Genomic DNA, 22,788 nt, shown 5'->3' with positions numbered 1-22,788 from the left:
GAGATGCTGTCTTGCTATTTTTCTTTTGTAAATTTAAGGATTTCTTGGTGTCAATTTTATTAAAAAATACAAGAATAACTCAGTAAAAGTTTAAAAAGGAGAAAGTGAGTGATAATATAAGAAATAGTTTTAGAATTTAAAAAATGAATTTTGGTACTGTAACTATAGTGATCTTTAACATTTTATAAAAACAGGGATCTAAGAAGTAATTGTATATAGCAGCTTAAAAACCATGTATGTAAATATAATACTCAAATGCTATAGGTACAGCATTTGAGTTTTAAAATAGGCTTAGAGATTTTTTAAAACTTTCTAATAAATCAAGAGTAAAATAGTTTCAGTAAAATTTCCAGGCTAGAAAAAAAAAAGGTCTGGAATCTTGCCCACGGAGAGAGGCAATTTCTATTTTTATTGCACGTTTCAATGTCTTAAAGGACTAGTTGAGTAAAGAACAATTTCACACTGCCCGAGAGAGAAAGACCCAGCCTTTAGAATCATGGATACCTCAAAGAGAAAAAGGATGTAAGACATGCTTTCATTTCTTACATGAACTGAAATCAGTATGCTAACCTGAAAAAACACCACAGGCACTGTTCTATTGCAAAACCTCACTTCTTTATAGATTAGTGATTTTCAAGTCGGTGAATCTAAGTCTACACTCCTATCCACTCTCAATGGGCCCACTAGACTATAGTCAATTGTACAGTACTGGCATTTCCATAAACATATTTTGACTAAATTCAATTTTAAAATGTAAAAACTAAATACAATTTGAGTTCTCATGCTCATCTCCAACCCCACTCAAAATCAAATTGTGAGTAAACAAGAAGCTTGTTACTGTTATGAACATTTATTACGGTAGAATTTAAAGAACCAAGTATTCACATCCACTGGTACTTGAGCTGTACTTATATGCTCTTGGATGATTGCTATTGCATTTTCTAAAATGGCCAAAGCTTTTTATCAGAATGCCTCCCACACTAGGATCTTCTAGCAGCCTTTATCACTCACGAGAACTAAGTCCTGCTGCCCTAGGCCTATGGCATACACTGCATGTAATGAGTTAACTTCGGAGGGAAGTTATGCATCTAGAATGGCTGTAGTTATGCACCAGCCTGGAAAGAAGTGAGAAAGTCACTCACAGTTTTCCAAAAGGCTAATTTCTCTCTTTCTCAATCTGGTTGAGAAAGTCTGCGAGGAGCTGTATGGAAAAGTTAGCATTTTTCAAGCCTTGGAGCCTGCCCAGTGAATCCTACAGCAAGCAGAATGTACTAATAAATTCTTTGTGTTTGACTGACACGAAAAACTAGTTGCATGCAGGAATCTGAGACTTGGAAATTGCATTCCTTTCATCAGATTGTTAGTGGAGCACCCTTTATGATAGAAAACAGAAAGTATGTCTGGAGTGTGGTCACAAATGCACCATCGAGAAGTTAATTTATAAAAAGAAATGCATTAAATTGGTCTTGCCGAACAAGGGCTAACTATACTAAGTAGAAGTTGGAGGTGAAAAGTGTGAGTAGAAACAGCCTCAACATGACCATCATTCATTTTATAAACAAATGGTGACCAAGATACTATAGCCGTGTGTGCAGGACAGAAAATTCTGCCGTCTTCCAGCCATGCCCACACACATAAACAGCCTTCCCTGTCAGGACAGCTCTAGTGTGGAGGGAGAAGGGGGCATACAGCCTGCATGAGCACACGCCCTCCCCCAGGCAGGGATCCCCAGACACTGATATTATTTACACTCCAGAAAGCAAACAGGCTGTCCACAAAGAATGATTAGGAAGCTTGAAGTGTTTTTATTCTGTACTGTTTTTTTTAAAGTGTCGATTGTCATAGATTCATCTGTATAAATAATTTTCCTGGCAACAGTAGTTCACTTTTCACTTCCCATTCAAAATCTTCAGAACTTCAAGTATTTGAATGCACTTAAAACTTTCCCCTGCTTTTGTTTTATATAATACATTCTCATTATAATTAGGTGACTCATGAAGTGAAAGAATTTCTTTTAAAAGAAAGTTCAAAATCTTTACTAGTATGCATTAGGACAAATTAGCACTGTTTTGGCCACTAATCATTTTAACATTATTTAGAGAAAGAAAAACAATATTTTTCTTTCATTTTTCCTGAAAGAAAGTGGGAGAAAATAGGCATATCTGTACCATTCAAAGCACAAAATAATCATTTAGAAAATAAATACCTACAGCATACCCGACACACTTTTATGTCAATTTCCTCAACTGTTTAAAAATGGCCTCAGGTGTGGCTGCGTCTCCACCTGCCTTCTGCCAGCAACCTCTGGGGCCCTTGCCCACTGAGCCTGCCTCTGCAGGGTAACTGCTCTTTGTCACTTGTCATGAAGCCTGAAGCTTGATATCCTGGGCTTCACATGCAATTTCGGAAACTCAAATGACACTACATAGACTTGCTGTAAATCTTTTTTTAGCGCAGTTTGGCAAATATCCCAAATGAAATTCAACTCTAAGTTAAAAGTATCAAACAGAGATAGAGCTAAGTGCCTCTATGACTCTCTGGGCTGCCCAGAGGCTCTGGAGAGCTGAGGAATAGCAAACCCAATTGCCCTGGAGCTGAAGGGACTGCAGGATACCTGTTGCTTTACCACAACAGAACAGTTACCCCCAGAGACAGCGCTCAGCAACCAGACTTCTGGGCTGCTGTGAAGATCTCAAAGGCCCACAACCCTTGTCCCCCCAATCCCCAAACTCAGAAAGTGGGAGTTAGCCCCCCTGTAACTCACAGTACTAAGAACAGCAAGCACTGAACACGGAAACCTGATCTCTCCTCCATCGTCCACCTCCTGGGACGCCAGGCGCTCACTTTCAGGTTCTATCTGCTGGTGGCAAGTGCACTTTGGTTTTGGTTTCTAAGAAAAGGATCACTACACAGCTGTCTGGAGGCAGGCACCCGGGCCCTAGATGGCCAAGTCCTCCGGCCTGGCCCGCCCACCGCTGGCCCTGCTGGCCTTGCTGGCCCGACCTGGGTCTCCGAGGAGCAAGGGCGGCTGGTGCATCTGAGCCGCGGTGGTCACGGCCTGCTCCTCCTCCTCGGGGGTCCCCGCCAGGGCGCTCCCCTCCAGACTGCTGCCGCTGCCATCCAGCAGCAGGGGCGCCGCGCCGGCCTCAGCCTCGTGCGTGGGCGGCTGGGAGCTGCTGCCGGTGGGGCTGGGGGCTGCGGGCGTGGGCGCCGCGGGGTAGGCCCTGAGCTCGTGGCGCTGCTGCTCGGCCGCGCGGCCGGCCCAGTTCTGCTCAGTCAGCGGCAGGTGGTGGTGGCCGTGGTAGAGCTGGGCGGACGGGCACCTTCCGCGCGCCTCGGTCAGGGCCAGCAGTTTGAAGTCCGCGGCTGGCGGCGGGGCCCCGGGGTAGCCCAGGGCGCGGGCCTGTCCCGCGGGCGCGGTGTGCGCGTAGTAGGGCGGGAACCCGAGGGCCGCGGCCGGCCGGGAGCTGCGGGGCAGGGGCGGGGGATCGGCCGTGCCCGGCGGGGCCTCGGAGGCGTCCGGGCCGAGGCTGGTCATGCCCTGCTTGAGCTTCTTCCAGCCCAGGTGGTAGATCTCCAGCATGTTGAGCAGCAGGGACGCGCAGGCCACCGCCAGCATGAAGATGATGAAGATGGTCTTCTCCGTGGGCCTGGAGATGAAGCAGTCCACCGTGTTGGGGCAGGGCCAGCGGTCGCAGCGGTACAGCGGCTGCAGCTCGAAGCCGTACAGAAAGTACTGGCCGGCGATGAAGCCCACCTCCAGCAGCGTCTTGAAGATGATGTTGAAGACGTAGGTTCGCAGCAGCGCCCCGGCCATGCGCACCCGGCCGCGGTCCTCCCGCGACGAGGGCCTGTCCTGCGGCGGCTCCGGGGGGCTGGGGCTGTCCGTCTTCGGCGGCTCCTCCTCCTGCCTGGCCTTCCTCTTCTCCTCCATGCGCACCATGTGCAGCACGTGGCCCAGGTAGATGAGGGTGGGCGTGGACACGAAGATGATCTGCAGGGCCCAGAAGCGGATGTGGGAGATGGGGAAGGCCCGGTCGTAGCAGACGTTCTCGCAGCCCGGCTGCTGGGTGTTGCAGGTGAAGTCGGACTGCTCGTCGCCCCACACGTCCTCCGCCGCCGCCCCCAGCACCAGGATGCGGAAGATGAACAGCACGGTCAGCCAAACCTTGCCGATGACCGTGGAGTGCTCCTGGGCATTTTCTAAGAGTCTTCCCAGAAAGCTCCAGTCGCCCATGGCTTCAGATTCCTAACCTGTAAGAGGAGAACGCTCATTAACACCGGGCTGCAACGGCTCAGGGCCAGGGTTCGCACCCCTGGGCGCGGCCCGATGGTACTGAGATGGGGCTGCTGGGCAGCTTCTCCACAGGGCAGGCATCGCAGCTCCCCAGGACCCGGACGAGCAGGCACTACACAAGTGCAAGCGCCCATGAGGAACCACAGGTTGAACTCTTCATTTCAGAGAGGAGGAAGCCAGAGCCGGAAGAGAAAATGCCCTCCGCTGGCCTCCAGGCTGCCCACATCCTCGCCCTGAGGCTGACCCTACAGGAGCTCCGGGGCTCTGCGCCCACTTGGGCCAATTCTGAATCATGACCTTTCTGTTCTGGTGGGATCAGAGCAGCCTTTTCCCAAATTGCTGCCATCCCCATGCCCATGCCACCTTCAGAACTTCTGCCATGTTAATCTGATACCTCTCCTACTATTTGCTTTTTCCGTCTTCACATCAACTCTTTACGCTTAAATTTATCTAAACTAGCAAAGTTTACATTACTATTGTCAATGGAAAACTGCCACTAATACCTTCAATGGATGGTAGCTTTAAAAGTAAATACGTTCCAATTCAGTCAGCTGTATTTTGGAAATAAGGAAATAAAGGCTTACTCCCCCTTTTTAAAAAAGAATAAATTCCTTGATGACAAGGAAGTTGATACAGTCTATGGGACATTGCTTGCTTGAGCTCTGGGTGTAAGCTCTCTCTGTTGCAAAGAGGAAGATGAGGAGTACTGGAGAGGTGTTAAACAGACTAGTATCAAACCGAACCCCTCTCCAAGGCCACTATTAGGGTAGAAACAGAATTGATAAGGGAACGATCTTCTCACACAGGTTCAGCATCAACTGACAACCACCTGAAATCACCTCGCCTGACCGAGTGCCCACATCAGATTCTAGGCAGAGCTGGAGGGGTGGTGGATGAGGGCAGAGGAAGCCCTTGGGGTGAACAGAGCTTGAGGATCCTGCCAGGACCAGGGGCCAGCTCAGCAGAGCCAGGCCTTCAGTGGCCGTCACCCAACAGCACTCGTGGGTACCCAGGATGTCTGGGGGTGGAAACAGCATGTCCAGACTCAGTCAGGGTGCAAGTGCATGGAGCCCAGCCAGTGTGGGAGATGGCATGGATCCTCAGTCTTCTGGGTCAGAGTGCCCATGGGTGCTGGGCAGGGCTCACCAGCCACACCTGCCCCAGCGGTGTGACTCCAACGAAGGCAGCCCAAGGTGGGAGGTGGTACCAGCTGCAGGCCCAGCCCCAGGCCCAACTCAGCAAGTGTTAGGTAAACATCCCCAGGCAGGCAGCTTCCACTCTCCGAGCCTGTGTACAACAGGGACCACAGTCATCCACAGGGATGGAGGGAGGATGGAGGGAGGTGGTCATCCAGCAGGGATGGTCGCCTGCTGAGAAAGCAGCAGTGCCCGCAGACACGGGATGAGATGGCACCCCGTGTTGCTGCTGCCCCAACAGGCTGGATGCTGGGAATGGAAACAGACAGCTCCATGCTTTGCAGTGAGGAAAGCAGTCTCAGCTGTGAGGACACAGTCTCTAGTGGAACCAAAGAAAACACTTGTCATTTTCAATTTTAAAATATTTCAGGTTGGGAGCGGTGGCTCACACCTGTAATCCCAGCACTTTGGGAGGCTAAGGCAGAAGGATCACTTGAGGTCAGGAGTTCGAGAACAGCCTGGCCCACGTGGTGAAACCTCATCTCTACTAATAATACATAAATTAGCCAGGCATGGGGGAGCGTGCCTGTAGTCCCAGCTACTTGGGAGGCTGAGGGCAGGAGAATCACTTGAACCTGGAAGGCAGAGGCTGCAGTGAGCCGAGATCACGCCACTGTACTCCAGCCTGGGTGACAGAGCAAGAGTCCGTCTCAAACAAAATTTTTTTTAAAAAATATTAATTTTTATGAATTGGTTCAAAGGCAAATAAAAGAAAACTCGACTCACTAACAATCTAAAGAAACAGACGAATGTTAACTCTCCCTCAGAATAAACTCCCAGCGTTTTGTTTGGGCCCCTGGAGCTCTTAGACAAGCTGACTATTCACTCATCCTCCCAGTCTCTCGTCTCCTATTGTGGCTGGCATCTTTTCTTGTGTTCTAAGGAGGAGGATGTTTTACTTTAGAAACTTAATTACTACACTTGAAACCACTCAGTCACCCCATGAAAGACGTCGGGGAACCATTTTAGGTCACTTCCTGCTTCTCCTCCAAGTGTTCCTCTGGGCTGGGACCAGACCCCAGTGGCATCTATGCCCCTACCTGCCCAGGTGTCTGGGTAGACACTGCACAGGACAAAACCATGAGAGCACGCAAGACCCATCAGGACCTGGGCCCACACACACTGAAGCCTGAAACTCCACCTTTACGCCTCCGCACATGCTGTTTCTCCAACCTAAAGCCCCGCTCCGTCCAGCCACTGCCTGCTGACCTGCCCCTTGCCTCCACAGTCCCCTCAGGGGTGGCCACCTCAGGCCTACACCGGTGCCCTGGGTTCTCTCCCCCCCTTGCCACGCCCTGATTTAATGGCTGTCACCTCCTCCCAACACCCTCCTCTCCACCCCGCTCCAGCAGGTTCTCTCCATCCTCCCACAGCTCCACCTGCCAAGCTCTCCCAGGCAAGAGCAGCCTCTGGGCTCTAGAGAACACCTGCCCCCTGTGCCCTTCCCCTAGGCCTGGCTCTGAGGGCAGGGCTGGCATGGGCGTCCTTTCCTGTTCCCTGTCTACAGGCGGAGCAGCAGGGTGATGTGCTTTCCAGAGGATTCCGAGGAGAGGAATCTTCCTCATTCCCCTTCCAGCAGCCTCGCACATGCTCCAGCAGTTCTTGCTACACGAGCTGCTGGGACAGGGGCCTCGCTGGCTCCCAGCACAGGGCTGATGGCACAGAGCACCATGAGGGAGGGGCCTGCTGCCCGTCACAGACTGGACAATGCTGCTGGCCTTTCCCTGTGGGGCCAGTGGAGGCAAAATGTTCTGCCATGTTTGGGGTGACCTCACAGGAAAGAACTGTCCCACCCCAAATGCCCATCGTGCACCTGCTGAGAAACACGGGGCCAAATAACTACTTATTCAATTGGTAAACCAGACGATAGGATGGGGAAGCTGACTGCAGCGGCTCAGCCTGCTCCAGATCCTTCAGGCCCAGGGGCTGCAAAACACTCTAATATATGCCCTTGGAAGAGACTTGTGACCTCTGAGTGCAACCTACAAGAACGATGACCAGCCACCAGCCAGAGCCTTGCTTGTGCCCCATCAGGGGCCAAGGCTGCGTCCCAGAGACAGGACGACACAGGAGTGTCCAGCATTCAGACACTGCGTGTGGTAGCACACCAGGGATCTGTGTGGATCTTTCTGGAAAAGAATGAGAGGCATGAACCTAACAATACCTTTGACCTCTAATTCTACTTCCAGGACATCCTACTAAGGGAATAATCAGAGACTTGGATAAACGTGTGTGCATGGCGTGTTGTGATGTTACTCATAAGGAATGACTGGAATCAGAAACGGCTGGTAGAGGATGAACAGTTACCTGAGCAGTGCTGGCTGGCCATGGCTGACACCGTGCTCTGGCCGACCCAGCTCCTACCCCCATCCTTCTCTCCCTCGCCTGACTCTGATGTGACTGGGAAGGGAAATGTTTGCTTCTTCATCCTTCCTTGTGGCTGGAGGTGAATAGAAAAGGCAGTTCTGTCCGGTGAGGTGTAAGATGTCGGCTGGGGAACGTCTGGGAAAGCTTTGGTTTCTAGGAAAAGGGCAGGCAGTACTGTGCCATCCTTTCCCTTTCTCTTCCACGTACAGACGTGGTGCTGGAGCTGGGCAGCCGCCTGGCAAGCATGAATCAATACGCATGCGGGGTTGGTTAAGAGAGTCCTAGGGCACCTGCTGTGAACTGTGGCACTGCCCCGCCAGCCCCATCAGCCACCTCCAGATTTCTCATGAGAGGGGAAAATCTTATTTGTTCAAATTAGGTTTCCTGCTGCTTGCAAGTGAAAAAGAATTCCTAACCGATACACTATCTTAAATGCTTCATGAAATAAAGCCTGGTAAAAATGAAAAGCTATGGTTCATTTATAACTACTAAAATATGAAGGAGCCATTAGATGTAATTTTTCAGAACATTAATGACATGAAAAATTACTGGTGCTATGATAAGTGACAAAAGCTTAGGACCACACAGCAGTCTGATACCAGCTATTTTATACACTCTCTTACATGGACACAGGAAAAGGAAAAATGATACTGAAATGTTAACAGTGGTGCTTCTGAGAATGGGGTGATTTTTCTTTTCACAGTTCTCTGCATTTTCTATGACAACATATCACATTGCTCATCATAAAAGATGAATGACCAGGCTTTCATTTTTCGAAGTTGTAGTTTTTGAAAAAATCAGCTGACTCCTTTTTCATTGTTCTTTCATTGTGGTTTCTACTCCGTTCATTGCTTTAATCATGTCTGCAGTAAGCACACAAACAAATACAATACACTTTGCACGCTTCGCCCAATGTCAGAGGATAATGACTGCGGGATCACTGAGAGTTTAGACTGGATTCCATCCTCCTGCCTGGCAATCTCCCACATCAGGCGCAGTGTTTGGAGAAAGCAGTTTCCCCAACTGACTCTAAGCGAGCAAGGGCAAGGGCGTCCATGTCCCCGCCACTCATCTGAGCCTCACGACTACACTTCACAATTTGGGTTTTGTTTTGTAAAACACATGCAAGAATAAACGAAATTTTAACCAGAAGACAGACAATCTATCTGGGAGATTGACAACTGGATCCTGATCAGACCTGTGTGGAAGCCTCCTCAGCAGATGCGGCAATCACCCCGCCACCATCAGACTTTAGTTGGCTCTGGATGACATGTAGAGGCTCTGGAGGCATTTTACCAATATCATGTTTTTCTGTTTTTTTTTTTTTTGTTGTTGTTGTTGTTGTTAGAGACAGAGTCTCACTGTCGCCCAGGCTAAGGTGCAGTGGCACGGATCATAGCTCACTGCAGCCTCAAATTCCCTGGGCTCAGGTGATTCTTCCACCTCAGCCTACCAAGTAGCTGGGACTATAGGCATGTACCACCATGCGGGGCTAATTTTAATTTTTTTTTTTTTTTTTTCTGAGACGGAGTCTCGCTCTGTCGCCCAGGCTGAAGTGCAGTGGCTGGATCTCAGCTCACGGCAAGCTCCGCCTCCCGGGTTCATGCCATTCTCCTGCCTCAGCCTCCCGAGCAGCTGGGACTATAGGCGCCGCCACCTCACCTGGCTAGTTTTTTATATTTTTTAGTAGAGACGGGGTTTCACCGTGTTAGCCAGGATGGTCTCGATCTCCTGACCTCGTGATCCGCCCGCCTCGGCCTCCCAAAGTGCTGGGATTACAGGCTTGAGCCACTGCGCCCGGCCTTAATTTTTTCTTTTTTTTTTTTGTAGAGACACGGTCTTGCGATATTGCCCAGGCTAGTCTGGAACTCCTGGTCTCAAGTGATCCGCCCACCTTGGCCCCCCAAAGTGCTGGGGTTACCTGTGTGAGCCACTGTGCCCAGCCCGATATCACTTTTAATCACATTCCTAATATCATTAGATAGTGAAATCAGAGACCTGCACATGTGTCACAGAAAGACTCCCCTGCGCTAAGTACAGACAGAGGGCGAGAGAAGGTACGCCAGGACTGACGGAGGTTGAGGTCAGGCAAGGCACTGTTGAACCACGTCTCCTCAGCACCGCTGGGCAGAGGAAAACACAGGCTTTCGTTCATCACCCACGGGGAGGGCCCCGGTGTGATCGCTTAACCTTGCAAGGTGCATGCGACCTAATGACAGAATACCGCAGCCCACGTTATTGAGACCTTTTTAGAGAACTGACCTAAAAACTGTGGGTTACACAGCACTGGGTTGCAGGGTGTTTATGGGTGTTTATGATCGCCCATGACATGGCCCTTCATCGTTTCAGTTTTGTCTCAGTGAAAACTTTGATTCTTAACTGTCTGAATAACAAACAGGTCTTATGTTTGAAAGTTTCTGTCGCTGCTTTCTTAGTCTTTGAAAAGTTACCTTTTCTTTTCAACCGTTAAATTGTTTTCCCCTTGGCCTTCAAGAGCCACTGCATTTTCCCTCAGATATATCAATGGCTATTTACTCAGCGACAGTCTTGCTCTCAATTCTGGGCCACAGGTTTTGTTGGCCACACGAGAAGTTTAAGGAATGATCTCGGTGCAGTAGCTCACACTTGTAATCTCTGCACTTTGGGAGGCCAAGCAGGAGGACCTCTTGAGACCAGGAGTTCAAGGGCAGCCTGGGCAACACGGTGAGACTTCCTCTCTACAAAAAAATTAGCTGAGGGTGGTGGTGCATGCCCATAGTCCCAGCTACTCGGGGGGCTGTGGGTGGAGGGTCAATTGAGCCAGGGAAGTTGAGGCTGTAGTGAGCCGTGATTGTGCCACTGCGTTCCAGTCTGGGTGACAGAGCAAGACGCTGTCTCTTAAAAAAAGAGAAAGAAATAGTTTAGGCAATAGTGTCTATCTTAAAAATCTATTTGTGGAGATGGGAAAATTCAGTAAATTAGGGAGCTACATAGTATATACATACAAGGGGATTTCAGAGAAAAGGGATATTCATATTATACTGAAATGGGCAGGCAGAGAAAAGTAGGATTTCAGCTGGGATTAGGAGTTTGTGGGTTTGGATAAGAGGTGGGAGAAGAGAATGCATTTCCAGGAGAGAGCAACGTTTCCATGGAGGTGGGAACAGGGGTTGTGGGTTGGAAGCAGTGATTTTAAAAGGCGGCTTCTGTGCAGCAGAGGCAGGCTGTGGCCATACTCTGCGCAGAGCAGACGTTCAGTAAACACTTGCGGTACAGATGAATGACAGAGAGCCCCTCAACAACGCTGGGAGGGAGCGACGGGCTGGAAGTGCTGTTCACGAGTGAGGGGGCCTCTCTGCCAGCCGGCAGGGCCCCAGGAGGAGTGGGGTAATCTCGGAGTGAGTGTCCAAGGCCTGGGCTGGGTGACAGGCAGGCGAATGGAAAAAAAAAAAAAAAAAGGACAGCAAGGAGACACATTCTGAAGACAAAAATAAAGCAGAACACAGCGGCTGACTAGAGTCAGGGAATAAAGGAGCCACGAACCAGAGGCTGAGCCTGGTGACCGGGAAAATGATGGCACCATTTAAAGAGGAAGAAGTTGGCCGGGCGCGGTGACTCACGCCTGTAATCCCAGCACTCTGGGAGGCCGAGATGGGCAGATCACGAGGTCAGGAGGTCGAGACCATCCTGGCTAACACGGAGAAACCCCGTCTCTACTAAAAATACCAAAAAATTAGCCGGGCGTGGTGGCGGCGCCTGTAGTCCCAGCTACTCGGGAGGCTGAGGCAGGAGAACGGCGTGAACCCGGGAGGCGAAGCTTGCACTGAGCTGAGATCGCACCACTGCACTCCAGCCTGGGCCACAGAGCGAGACTCCGTCTCAAAAAATAAAAAATAAATAAATAGATAAAAAATAAAGAGGAAGAAGTTGGGGCAAGTGCTGAGCTGAGCTGGAAGAAAGGCGAGGGGGCGGCTGTGAAAGCAGTGGTGAGACAGGAACAAAGACAACCAGGAGGCAGCTGCCCGCGTGGGCTGGAGGGCTCGGGAAGAGGGTATGCACTACAGCTGTCTCTCTCAGGCAGGACCGTGGAGCAAAGAACAGAGATGAAGAGGGAGGCAGGAGACCACTGCTCCTGGTGTGTGTGTGTGTGCATGCGTGTGTGTGTGCGTGCGTGTGCGTGTGCGCGCGTGTGTGTGAAGGTGCTCTGGCAGTGTCAGGACTAAGATGAGGCCGGGAGGACCGCGTCCTGGACAGTGTGGGGGAAGGCGCCCTCCGTCTCTTCCTGATGAGCATCTTCAGAGAAGGCCACAGGCTTAGATTGTGTTAGGTTTTTGGAAGGTGTGCAGGGGTGACTCCGTGTCAGCGCCCTTCAGAGGGCCCAAAGGACGGAGTGGGGGAAAGGCCTGCCCACCTCACAGGAAGGCAGGAGACAACTGTGGTCCTCAAGTGTCCTGTCCTGGGGGAGGGGTCAATGCAGTGTGGAGAGAAGTGATGGGGGAGCCACCGGCTTCCATCTGTTCTCAGTACATCAAGAATGTCAGAGAAGGACAGAGCATGGGCAAAAGTGGGGCCCGGGGCCCAGCAGAGGTACCCCAGACGGGGAGGTGTGGATGTTGGACATCAGAGAGGGAGGAGGGTGTCGGAGGGAGGGTGGAGTGGGAGCAAGGAGGCTCCTTCCGGCCAGGAGGCAGCCAGTGAGGGCAGGCGTGGGCAGGAGGTCTCCAGAGTGCTGACAAGACTCTTGTCAGCGGGGTCAGCGAGGAGGTCACCTCCTCAGGCAAGGGCAGGACTCAGCCCTCCAGGAGATAAGGAAACTTGACGGCAAGGACTGGAGAGGATGTGGAAGAGATGAGGTCCTGCCCCCCACACCCCACAACCCATTCCTCTGCAGGTACAGGAGATGCAGGCGGTCAACAAAGGCTGCTGAGTCCTGCTCCCCAAAGGGATGCCTCCAGCCCCAGGACGACACGGAACAGGACACAGGGACTCCTGTCCCAGTGCAGCCCCCGTGCTGGTGCGAAGTCAGGCAACGTGAGAGAAGTTCCATGTGTCAGACTTCCTGATACCCTGGAGAAGCGGAGAGCCGCGGAGGAGCATCCGTGGGGGTGCGCAGGCCAGAGAGGACTGGGGCTCCAGGACATGGGAGCCTCAGGTATGAGGGCAGAGTGATCCAGGCCAGAAGGGGCTCTCAGTTACGGGCATCCCTCATGGGTTCAAGGGACAGCGAGGATGGGATTACTTGAGCTTGGCAAGCTGGGGCCAGGAAGGCAGACAGGCCACAGTAGACAGGAAGAGAACCCGGGCTCTCACTTCAGTGCGATGGGAAAGTATTGGAGGGACGGAACAGAAGAGTGGCCATGCTCACAGGGCTGCCCTAGGACAGTCAATGGGGGTGGGGGCAAACGCACAGCATACAGCAAGGAGGCTGGGCCACAACCCAGAGACATGATGTGAGCAGTCGAGGTATGGGAAAAGGCCCGGCCTGCATATGCCTAAAAGTGGTACCCACAGGCATTCCCCTGGGCTGGTGTGGGGAGGGCACCAGCACTGACGCTTGGAACTGGAGGAATGGAACTGCCTTTTACCAAGATGGGGAGACCAGAGGAGGCCCAGGTTTGGGGAAGAACATGCGATCATGAATTTTCTGGGACGTGTTAAGTTTAAAATGCCTGAGATGTGCGAGTGTGGAGGCTGGAGGTGCACCTCTGGGACTTGTCACTAAGTGGATCCCGGGGCTGGATTGAGATCATTGAAGGGCAGGGGAGGAGAAAACAGGGGTGACGATAGAGCCCAGGGGTCCAGCAGCATCCAGAGGGTGAGCACACATGGGCGGGGCACCTGCAGAGGAGTTGATCACCACCAAGCCAAGTTTTAGTTAAGACTCTGGAATGCAGCCACAGCCAAAAGGTGTAATTTGTACCATACTTGATTCCCTCTCATAACACCATATTGAAAATTAAAAAAAATTTTTTTTTTGAGACAGGGTCTTGCTCTGTTGCCCAGGCTGGAGTGCAGTGATACGATCTTGGCTCACTGCAACCTCTGTCTTGTGGGTTCAGGCAATTCTTATGCCTCAGCCTCACGAGTAGCTGGGACTACAGGTACCCGCCACCACACCCGGCTAATTTTTGTATTTTTAGTAGTGATAGGGGTTTGTCATGTTGACCAGGCTGGTCTGGAACTCCTGACCTCAGGTGATCTGCCTGCCTTGGTCTTCCAAAGTGCTGGTACAGGCGAGAGCTACCACGCCTAGTCTATACTGACAATTTAAAACACTGTTACTTGGTTTACAAATTAGAGCTAATATAATATGGAGTAAAGCTAGGTAAATTAATTTTGTATTAAGTATTTGTGATTGCCTGGAACACTGATGAGTAGGATTTTGAGGGTCACAAGTAGGCTTACCCAGAAAGAGCTCTATGTTTAACTAGTAATGTCTGTGAGGGTTTGGTACAGGGCAATGGTGGTTCAGATGCTCATTTCTGCATCCCTGGTTTAGCACATTTCTAAGAGGGCATGGTGGGCTGAACTAGTCACAAATAATATACAATGAAAATGGGCTTATCTAGTTAGTCATCTTTTCAACCACTGAAAAGACTGTCTTCCATTAGCCTCTTTCATTCCTTGCCTATTTCAAGCTTTTGTACCTAAAGACTGTAATTTCCAGATGCCACAAGACCAAGCCTATAGTGTTCGGTACATCGTCCCACCCTTTTCATAGTTCTGATCTGACTTTTTAAAAAAGAAATAGAATTCAAAACAAACCTGTCAAAATAACAAAAGGAACAAAAGACCTTTTATTGTACTCTATACGGCTGACTTCAACATTTAGCATTGTCCAAGCAAGATTAAAAGCAGGCCTTTAAAAGCTGGTTTAGTGTCACTTATAATTTAGTGCCACAGTTCAATCACACAGACCAGCATGAAAGAGGAAAATCTTGAATCTCTGAAGTTTCACACTGAGAGCACATGATATTAGTTTCCCATCTCCGGAAGAAAATGACAGAAGGCTACCCCTGTTAACCACACCAGCAGGACACCCAATGGCAACAGTTCTAGATATACAGCACTTGGTATCTGGTAGGACAAGTCCCCCAACCTTGTTCTCCAAATGTATCTTTCAACAATTTTTGGCCTTTTACTTCTAACACAGGAAACTTAGGTATAGTTTTCCAAGACCCACAAAAATCCAAGATAGGGTTTGGATTGGAAATGCATTACGTTTAGAGATGAATCAGATTTACTTCTGTACATTCCTTTCCCCACTAGCAAGTGCAATGTCTCAACTGCTGCAACGGCTTCTTTAATGCCCTGAGCCTTGGGATGCTGTCCCTGAAGGTCTTACACATCTGTTAGATTTATCCCTAGATACTTCTTCACAGTTGTTCTGAAGAGTTTTAAAAATTTTCTTATTGATTGTTATTAGTACTTAGGAACATTCTTTTTGTATATTGATATTGTATCCAGCAACCTGTTACAAAGGCTTTTCCAGTTCTAATAGATTCTTTTGGATTTTCTACGTAGACATAGAAATCATCTACTCTTAAGGATAAATTTGTCTCTTCCTTTCCTAATTCTAATTCCTTTTATTTATTTTTCTTGTCTTCCCTTTACTGGCCAGGACTTCTAGCATAATATAGTGTGGTAACATCGTTTCTTGTTTCTGACTTTAATATGAATGCTTCTAAAGTTTTGTCATTGAGCACGATGTTTTAATTTCTATCAGACTAAGACATTTCCTTCCAGGCTTTCTTTGCTAAATACTTTGTTCTGTTTTTGTTTTTTAAACTTTGAATGAGTACTGGATTTAATGCAACACTTTTTTCCTCCATCTATTGTGATTTTTAGATGTTAATCACCAAAGAGGGTAACTCCTCTTTGTTATGATTTAATTACTTTATTTTTTTGAGACAAGGCCTTGTTCTGTTACTCAGGATGGAATACAGTGGCATGATTACAGCTCACTGTAACTTTGAACTACTGGGATCAAGCAATGCTCCTGCCTCAGCTTCCCAAGTAGCTGAGACTACAGGCACCATGCCCAATTTTTATTTTCATTTTTAGTTTGTGAAGACGGGGTCTCACTATATTGCCAGGGCTGGTCTCAAACTCCTGGCCTCAAGCCATTCTCCTGACTCAGACTAATGTCTTTTTTTTTAGGGGGTAGGAGGGAAGACTTGATTACAAATTTAATTTCATTAACTGTTACTAACATATGTAGGTTTACTAAGTCAAATTTGGTCACTTATATTTTTTAGAAAATTTTCTGCTTTATGTTTCAAATTTGTTGACATAAAATTATTCATGGCATTTTCTTATGATTTTGAAGCTCTATGGTGTTTGTAGTCAAATTCGTTTGGTTCCAAATATTGTTTATTTGGGGATTTAAAAATATTTAGTCTTGCTAGTTTATCTTTTGTTAATGAACCAACTTTGATATGCTTTTAAAAATGACAGGTTATTTTATTTTCTCCCTTGTCCTATTTTGTATGCCATATTCATAACATATAGAATAAATCTATAGGAGTCCTATAGATCTTTTCAATAGATAATGCAGATTTTAGTATTTGTTGGCATTACTGTAAAATACACAGATACAATTTAAGAGTATCCTTTATCTCAAAGTTATGTGGTTATTGTATAGTTCTAGGAGTTTCCATCTCTACACGGAGAGATACATGGGTTCTATTCTTAATGTTTCAAAAATCTAATGCTGTTGTTGCAGGAAGCATTACTCTCATCCAGAGCCAAGTGATTTAGGAATATTATAAATTTAATTTTTTAACTTCTTTAATAGTTCTAAGGCATTGCTAGGATTATACATTTTTATATCTTAAATGTGCTTATTTACAAAATAAGAATGTATGGAAAGCATGTACAACAGTGTCTGCCATCTACGTATTATTATTATTTATCTTATTTTCTCTTTCATGTGGGGATTTAAATCTTTTATGCATACCTGAAAAGTCATATGCTCTTAAACCTTTATTTGGCTAAGGTAAATATGGTGAACAACTTTCATTTCTAGTCAAAGGGAGGAACTAATCTTTTTTTACCTTTTATAACTTAAAATCTTAGTGAGAGTATTTTATTCTTTTATTTTATTTTATTTTATTTTATTTTATTTTATGACAGTCTCACTGCACTCCCAGGCTGGAGTACAGTAGCATGATCTTGGCTCACTGCAACCTCTGCCTCCTGGGTTCAAGCAATTCTCGGGCCTCATCTCCCAAGTAGCTGGGATTACAGGCATGTGCCACCACACCTACCTAATTTGTTTTTGGTAGAAAACACAAAAATATTTCTGGTTTCACCATGTTGGCCAGGTTGGTCTTGAACTCCTGACCTCAGGCGATCTGTGCACCCTGGCCTCCCAAAGTGTTGGGATCATAGGCATGAGCCACCAAGCCTGGCCGTACTGAGAGCTAATTTTAAACTGGAAGTAATTAAAACAACTGTGTTAATTTAAAAACAATTGTCTTCAATATCTTATACTCGAGAATGGCCAAATTAAAAATATACTATTTATCTACAGTCTTTCTTCTTGAAATACTTGAATAAAATAAATATTCCCTCTAGAAATCAGCACTAAAGCATCATTTCCACAAGGAGGGCTAATATGAAGCTAGAAAATTAACAGCTGGTTTAGTTTCAATTCAATTGACAGGAAAATGTAAAGAGTTGCGCGTAATTAGAAACACTGTCTGCTAAGACTGTTCACGCCCCACTGGGTTTCCTTTCAACCCTCCAGAGACCTCCCAGCTCCATCTCCCAGAGGAACCCTCTGGTTTCTTCCGCTAATTACTAAAGGGCATTGTCAGTTTTAATAACTTCTGTGAACCACTTAAGAATTCCACTGAAATTATTTTCTTATCCAAACATTTTATTTAGACATTTTAGCGATGTGTTAACATATTTCCTTCAATGTTTTAGTCCTCCAAGTTTTAAAAATTGAATAATGAAAACAAGTGACTTCCTTAAAGTAAAATCGAACTTACCAGTACCCCACTTTCTGAGGGGTGGCTTGGGGCAAGGGTAAGTAACAGAGAAAATTACAGGGGTGCTTCAGCATCGCAGCGATCAGCACAGGCTTTCGTCATGTCTAAAACACAAGTTGTGACGTCTGAACAGAAGACCAAACACTGGCCTCATAAACACAGTGCCATCAGTTAAAAGGCAACTTCCTCATATAAATCCAAACGACATCCTTCAGGAATCTGACTCATTACTGACAGAAGAAATATGGAATCTTAAGCATTTTGGCATGGGATGAACCTTAGAAATGGCCTAGTTCATGCTCCTTATTTTACAAACTGGAAATGGTGGCCCGGAGAGGGTCCTGGGACTCGCCGAAAGTTGCGCAGCCCACAGTGCTGACACCAGCACGAAGTGCCCAGCCTCCAACTCCTGGTCCAACTTCCCTTCCCCTTCCACACCACTTCACGGGCGATGCAGTCGGCAGACTGTTCAGCCTGTGACACTGTGTGTTACATGCCTTTTGTATTTTATTATATTCTAACATACTGGAATACATATGTTTAGAAACATGGGCTGGAGTACATTTTAAGCTTTCACTCTTTTCTTCCAGTCCAGACTGTCTCAAGGGGGTGTTTTTATCTTTTATAAAAATGGTTAAATATTACTGATATGCTAAGGACAGCCCAATTACTTTATCACAAGTTGGAATTATCTTTTTTTTTTTTTTCTGTCACACTTATGGCTCACTGAAGCCTCAATCTCTTGGGCTCAAATGATCCTCCTGCCTCAGCCTCCTGAGTAGCTGGGACTATAGGCATGTACCACCACACTGGGCTAATATATTTTTTATATTTTGGAGTGACTGTATCTCACTATATTGCCTGGGCTAGTCTCAAACTCCTGGGCTCAAGAGATCCTCCTGCCTCAGCCTCCCAAAAAGTGCCAGTATAACAGGCATGAGCCACCACGCCTGGCCAGAATTATTTTTTTAAAGTAAATTCAGATATTTTTACTCTTGCTTACTGAACAAAATCCCACAACCTGATAATTATGGTATTTTATTATTCCACTGAATTACTGATAAAAATTACATCTATCAAAATATTTTCTAGTTTTTTGCAGAAATAATTTCTATAATATTAGTATCATTTCACTTTTCTTACTCAACTCTACTTCTATTGATATATAACCAGAAATTGCTTCTATGTTCTAGAATAAAAGATTCATTTTAAAGTCAGCAGGAAATGGAGTTTCAGGAATAAATAAGCAATAATCCATGGAGATAATCAGGTGGTCTAAATGTAAAAAGCTAAATAATTTTTATGTCTAGTATCATTAGTTTGTTAACAGTAAATTTAAAGCAAACCACTTCTTCAAATTAAAGAAAACACATAAGAGTGTGAAAACTATTCACATCAACCATCACTTTTGGAGATGCAGAGGAGTTTTAAAAAAGCAAGCAGTAGGCTGGGCGTGGTGGCTCACGCCTGTAATCCCAGCAGTTTGGGAGGCCTAGGCGGGTGGATCACCTGAGGTCAGGAGTTTGAGACCAGCCTGTCCAACATGGCGAAACTCTGTCTGTACTAAAAATACAAAAATTAGCTGGGCGTGGTGGTGCATGCCTGTAATCCCAGCTACAAAGGAAGCTGAGACTGGAGAATCGCTTGAACCGGGAGGCGGAGGTTGCAATGAGCCGAGACTGTGCCATTGCACTCCAGCCTGGACAAGAGCCAAACTCTGTCTCAAAAAAAAAAAAAAAAAAAAAAAAGGAAAGAAAAAAAGCAAGCAGTAAGTACTAAACTAGTTATCATGAGAATTTTTCCACCACTGTAGGAATGCAAATTAAGATGAAACTTTGTTACTCTTTTATTGCCTTTAAGCATTATACAGAAATTGCAAAATACTGTTTTTAGAGACATATATGCTGTTGTCACAGGTATTGGATTTTTTTCCCTCCTCAATTCAGTAAACATTTATTATAAATTATTATAAAACATTATTACCTATTGTGTGTGGCACAGTGCCACACACTGAGGACAGCAAAAATAATTAAGATCCAGTCCTCACTCTCACGAGATTCATTTGCAATCTATGAGAGAGTCAGACTAGCACAAAACAGATCAAAATATAAGTACTACATAGTACTGGGAATAGCTACCATCCAGCGGAGGGAGGAAGAAGGCATGGTGGTAGGCCCCTGTAGTCCCAACTACTCGGGAGGTTGCAGTGAGCTGAGATCGCAGCACTGCACTCCAGCCTGGGTGACAGAGCCAGACTCCATCTCAAAAAAAAGGGCCGGGCGCGGAGGCTCACGCCTGTAATCCCAGCACTTTGGCATGCGGGGGGGTGGGGGGGGGGGCGGATCACGAGGTCAGGAGATCGAGACCATGCTGTCTAACACGGTGAAACTGTCTCTACTAAACAAACAAACAAACAAACAAACAAAAAACACTAGCCGGGCGTGGTGGCGGCGCCTGTGGTCCCAGCTACTCGGGAGGCTGAGGCAGGAGAATGGGGTGAGATGGGGGGCCGAGCTTGCAGTGAGCACAGATCACACCACTGCACTCCAGCCTGGGCCACAGAGGGAGACTCCGTCTCAAAACAAACAAACAAACAAAGGCTGCGATAAACGTATATAATTTTTCATTTCACATGTATAGTATGTACACGTTATTTTAGCTAAGAGAAATGAATATAAGAAGTTAAAATGTAAGTAACATTTAAGACAATTGGGTCAAAAATATTTTCCTTATTGGCAAAAAATTTTGTTACCCATCATTCTTTTAAGAGCTTTCAGCCAGTTAACAGTTCCTGGTTAAGAAACAGTGTTGTCTGATTTGTTAGAGTAGCACAGTTTTGTGAATTAATTTCCACTACAGCAACACGTGCGTTGCCCTTATGAGATGCTTATCTCAACATGAACGAAACTGCTGAGCAGGTGGAACCTGCGCCAAACTAGCTGATGTTTACTTTGCGCACAGTGATATTTGGAAAATAAACCCCTCTTTTTTCCTCTTTAATCTTTTAATGTTTGTCTTGCAATACATTTCATAGCACATGGACGGACCGCCAGTGAGGTGATGCGCAGATCATAAATCACCACGGTTTTGAATCCCTGGGTGATGAGAGCCGTAATTCGCTTGTCAGCTGTTGGGATAGAACCATTTGTAAACGGCATGTTTTGGAGACATCTTGATAAAATAAAAACTGGAGTTCTAAAGTCGCAGTCACATATTCAGGAGCCGAGAACTCTACACGGTAGGATGAATTTTGCTCACTAGTTTGGAGCCGGCAACAAAGCAAATGCAGCCGCGTCACTGCCATTTGTTTTCTCAAGTCTCCTACGAGAAGGGGCTCCGGCGGCGCTTTTCCGCTCCTCTGCAAATTCTTTCTACTTGAACACGTCATAACAAACATATAGACCGAGACATTTGGTCGTGGCATTAATAGCTACAGTGTTTCTTAAAAATAAAACGTTTAAAATGTTTCTGAAAAGAATGTAGGCGAGCCACGCTCGTTTCTAAACGAGCCCAACACGACTTTGGGGAGCACGGCGATGCCGAATGCCCGCGGACGGCTGGGTGCGCGCGGACGATGGCGCGGTGACATCTGCTGAGAGTTTCCAAGCATTTGGGTATCGCTAGGAGCCCTACAGCCTGACGGTCCGGAACAGCCCGGCTTCCTCCCCCCGAGGGGCACACCACCCAGGAAAACACCTTAAACTCGGCCTTGGACTGTCCATCAAGGGAAGCCAAACCAGGCGCTGCTCCCCAGACCTCCAGGTGCCAAGGAGCAGGAGGATCAACTATTCCAAAAGTTTCTCACAAATTCCCCGAGCTCCCCACAACTTTCCAAAGAATCCTGAAAGAATCCTAGGGGGCTGGGAGCCGCACACGTGCCGGGGCTCAGCTCCCCAGCTCGGCAGTCCCAGCCCGCCCGGGAGCTCCGCGGCACCGCCGACCCGCCCGTCCCCGCCCCGCGCTGCTCTCAGCCCCTGCGCCCGGCCCCCGGGACGCCCGGCCCGCCTTACCCCGCTCCGCCGCGGCGGCGACCCGGGCGCGTTCCTCCCGAGCAGGGCTCCCGGCCTCTCTGAAAAGAATTCCTTTCACACGTGCGGTGCCGCTTCACGCGTGCGCCCCGCGCCAGGGCCCGGCCTCCCCGCCCTGGTCGCCATCCCTGCAGCCCCAGTGTGCGCTGCGCCCGGCGCCCCCACGCCGCAGCCCAGGCCGCCGCGCCACGCCCCCGCCGCCGCCGAACAGCCCCGCCCCGCGCGCCTCCCAGCACGCACACCCACCGCCCCGGCACACCCACCGCCCCCGCACCCCCGCCGCCCCGGCACCCCCACCGCCCCCGCACCCCCGCCGCCCCGGCACCCCCACCGTCCCCGCACCCCCACCGCCCCCGCACCCCCCCCGCACCCCTACCGCCTCCGCACACCCACCGCCCCCACATCCCTACCCTGCACGCGCAGCCACAGCCCCGGCACCCCCACCGCCCCCGCACCCCCGCCGCCCCCGCACCCCCACCGCCCCGGCACCCCCCCGCACCCCCACCGCCCCCGCACACCTACCGTCCCCGCCGCCTTCGAACAGCCCCGCCCCGCCCCGCCCCGCGCGCCTCCCGGCACGCACACCGACGGCCCCGGCACACCGACCGCCCCCGCACACCCACCGCCCCCGCACCCCCCCGCACCCCTACCGCCCCGGCACACCGACCGCCCCCGCATCCCTACCCTGCACGCGCAGCCACCGCACTCCCCCGCGGCCCCATTCCGCACCTTAGCCCGCGCGCACGCTCAAGCCTAGCGCCTGCATCCCCGTCCCGCAGCTGCGCGGGCGCTCGAGGTGTGGACGCGGGGCCCTTCCCTGCCGCCCACACACTCCGGGGCACGCTGGCGCGGGACGCGAGAGAAGCGCCGAGGGCCCTTGGGGCCGTCCCGACCCGCTTGGCCGGCGCCCACCGCCCGCAGAT

General features: G+C 48.8%; 1 protein-coding gene across 1 annotated transcript; it reads right to left on the bottom strand.

Moving 5' to 3' along the window:
• Positions 1–1,785: 1,785 nt before the first annotated feature.
• Positions 1,786–22,041, bottom strand: GJA3 (gap junction protein alpha 3). The gene is made up of 2 exons (XM_001087205.5): positions 21,848–22,041; positions 1,786–4,254 (listed from the first exon to the last, which is right to left on the bottom strand). Exon 2 carries the CDS (start codon positions 4,235–4,237, stop codon positions 2,939–2,941), a length of 1,299 nt encoding a protein of 432 aa, XP_001087205.2. The 5' UTR covers positions 4,238–4,254; positions 21,848–22,041; the 3' UTR covers positions 1,786–2,938.
• Between the last annotated feature and the right edge of the window lie 747 nt (positions 22,042–22,788).

The sequence above is a fragment of the Macaca mulatta genome, chromosome 17 (assembly GCF_049350105.2).
Source record: "Macaca mulatta isolate MMU2019108-1 chromosome 17, T2T-MMU8v2.0, whole genome shotgun sequence".
In the NCBI taxonomy this organism is placed as follows: Eukaryota; Metazoa; Chordata; class Mammalia; order Primates; family Cercopithecidae; genus Macaca; species Macaca mulatta.
This window is presented reverse-complemented; position numbering and strand designations above follow the sequence as displayed.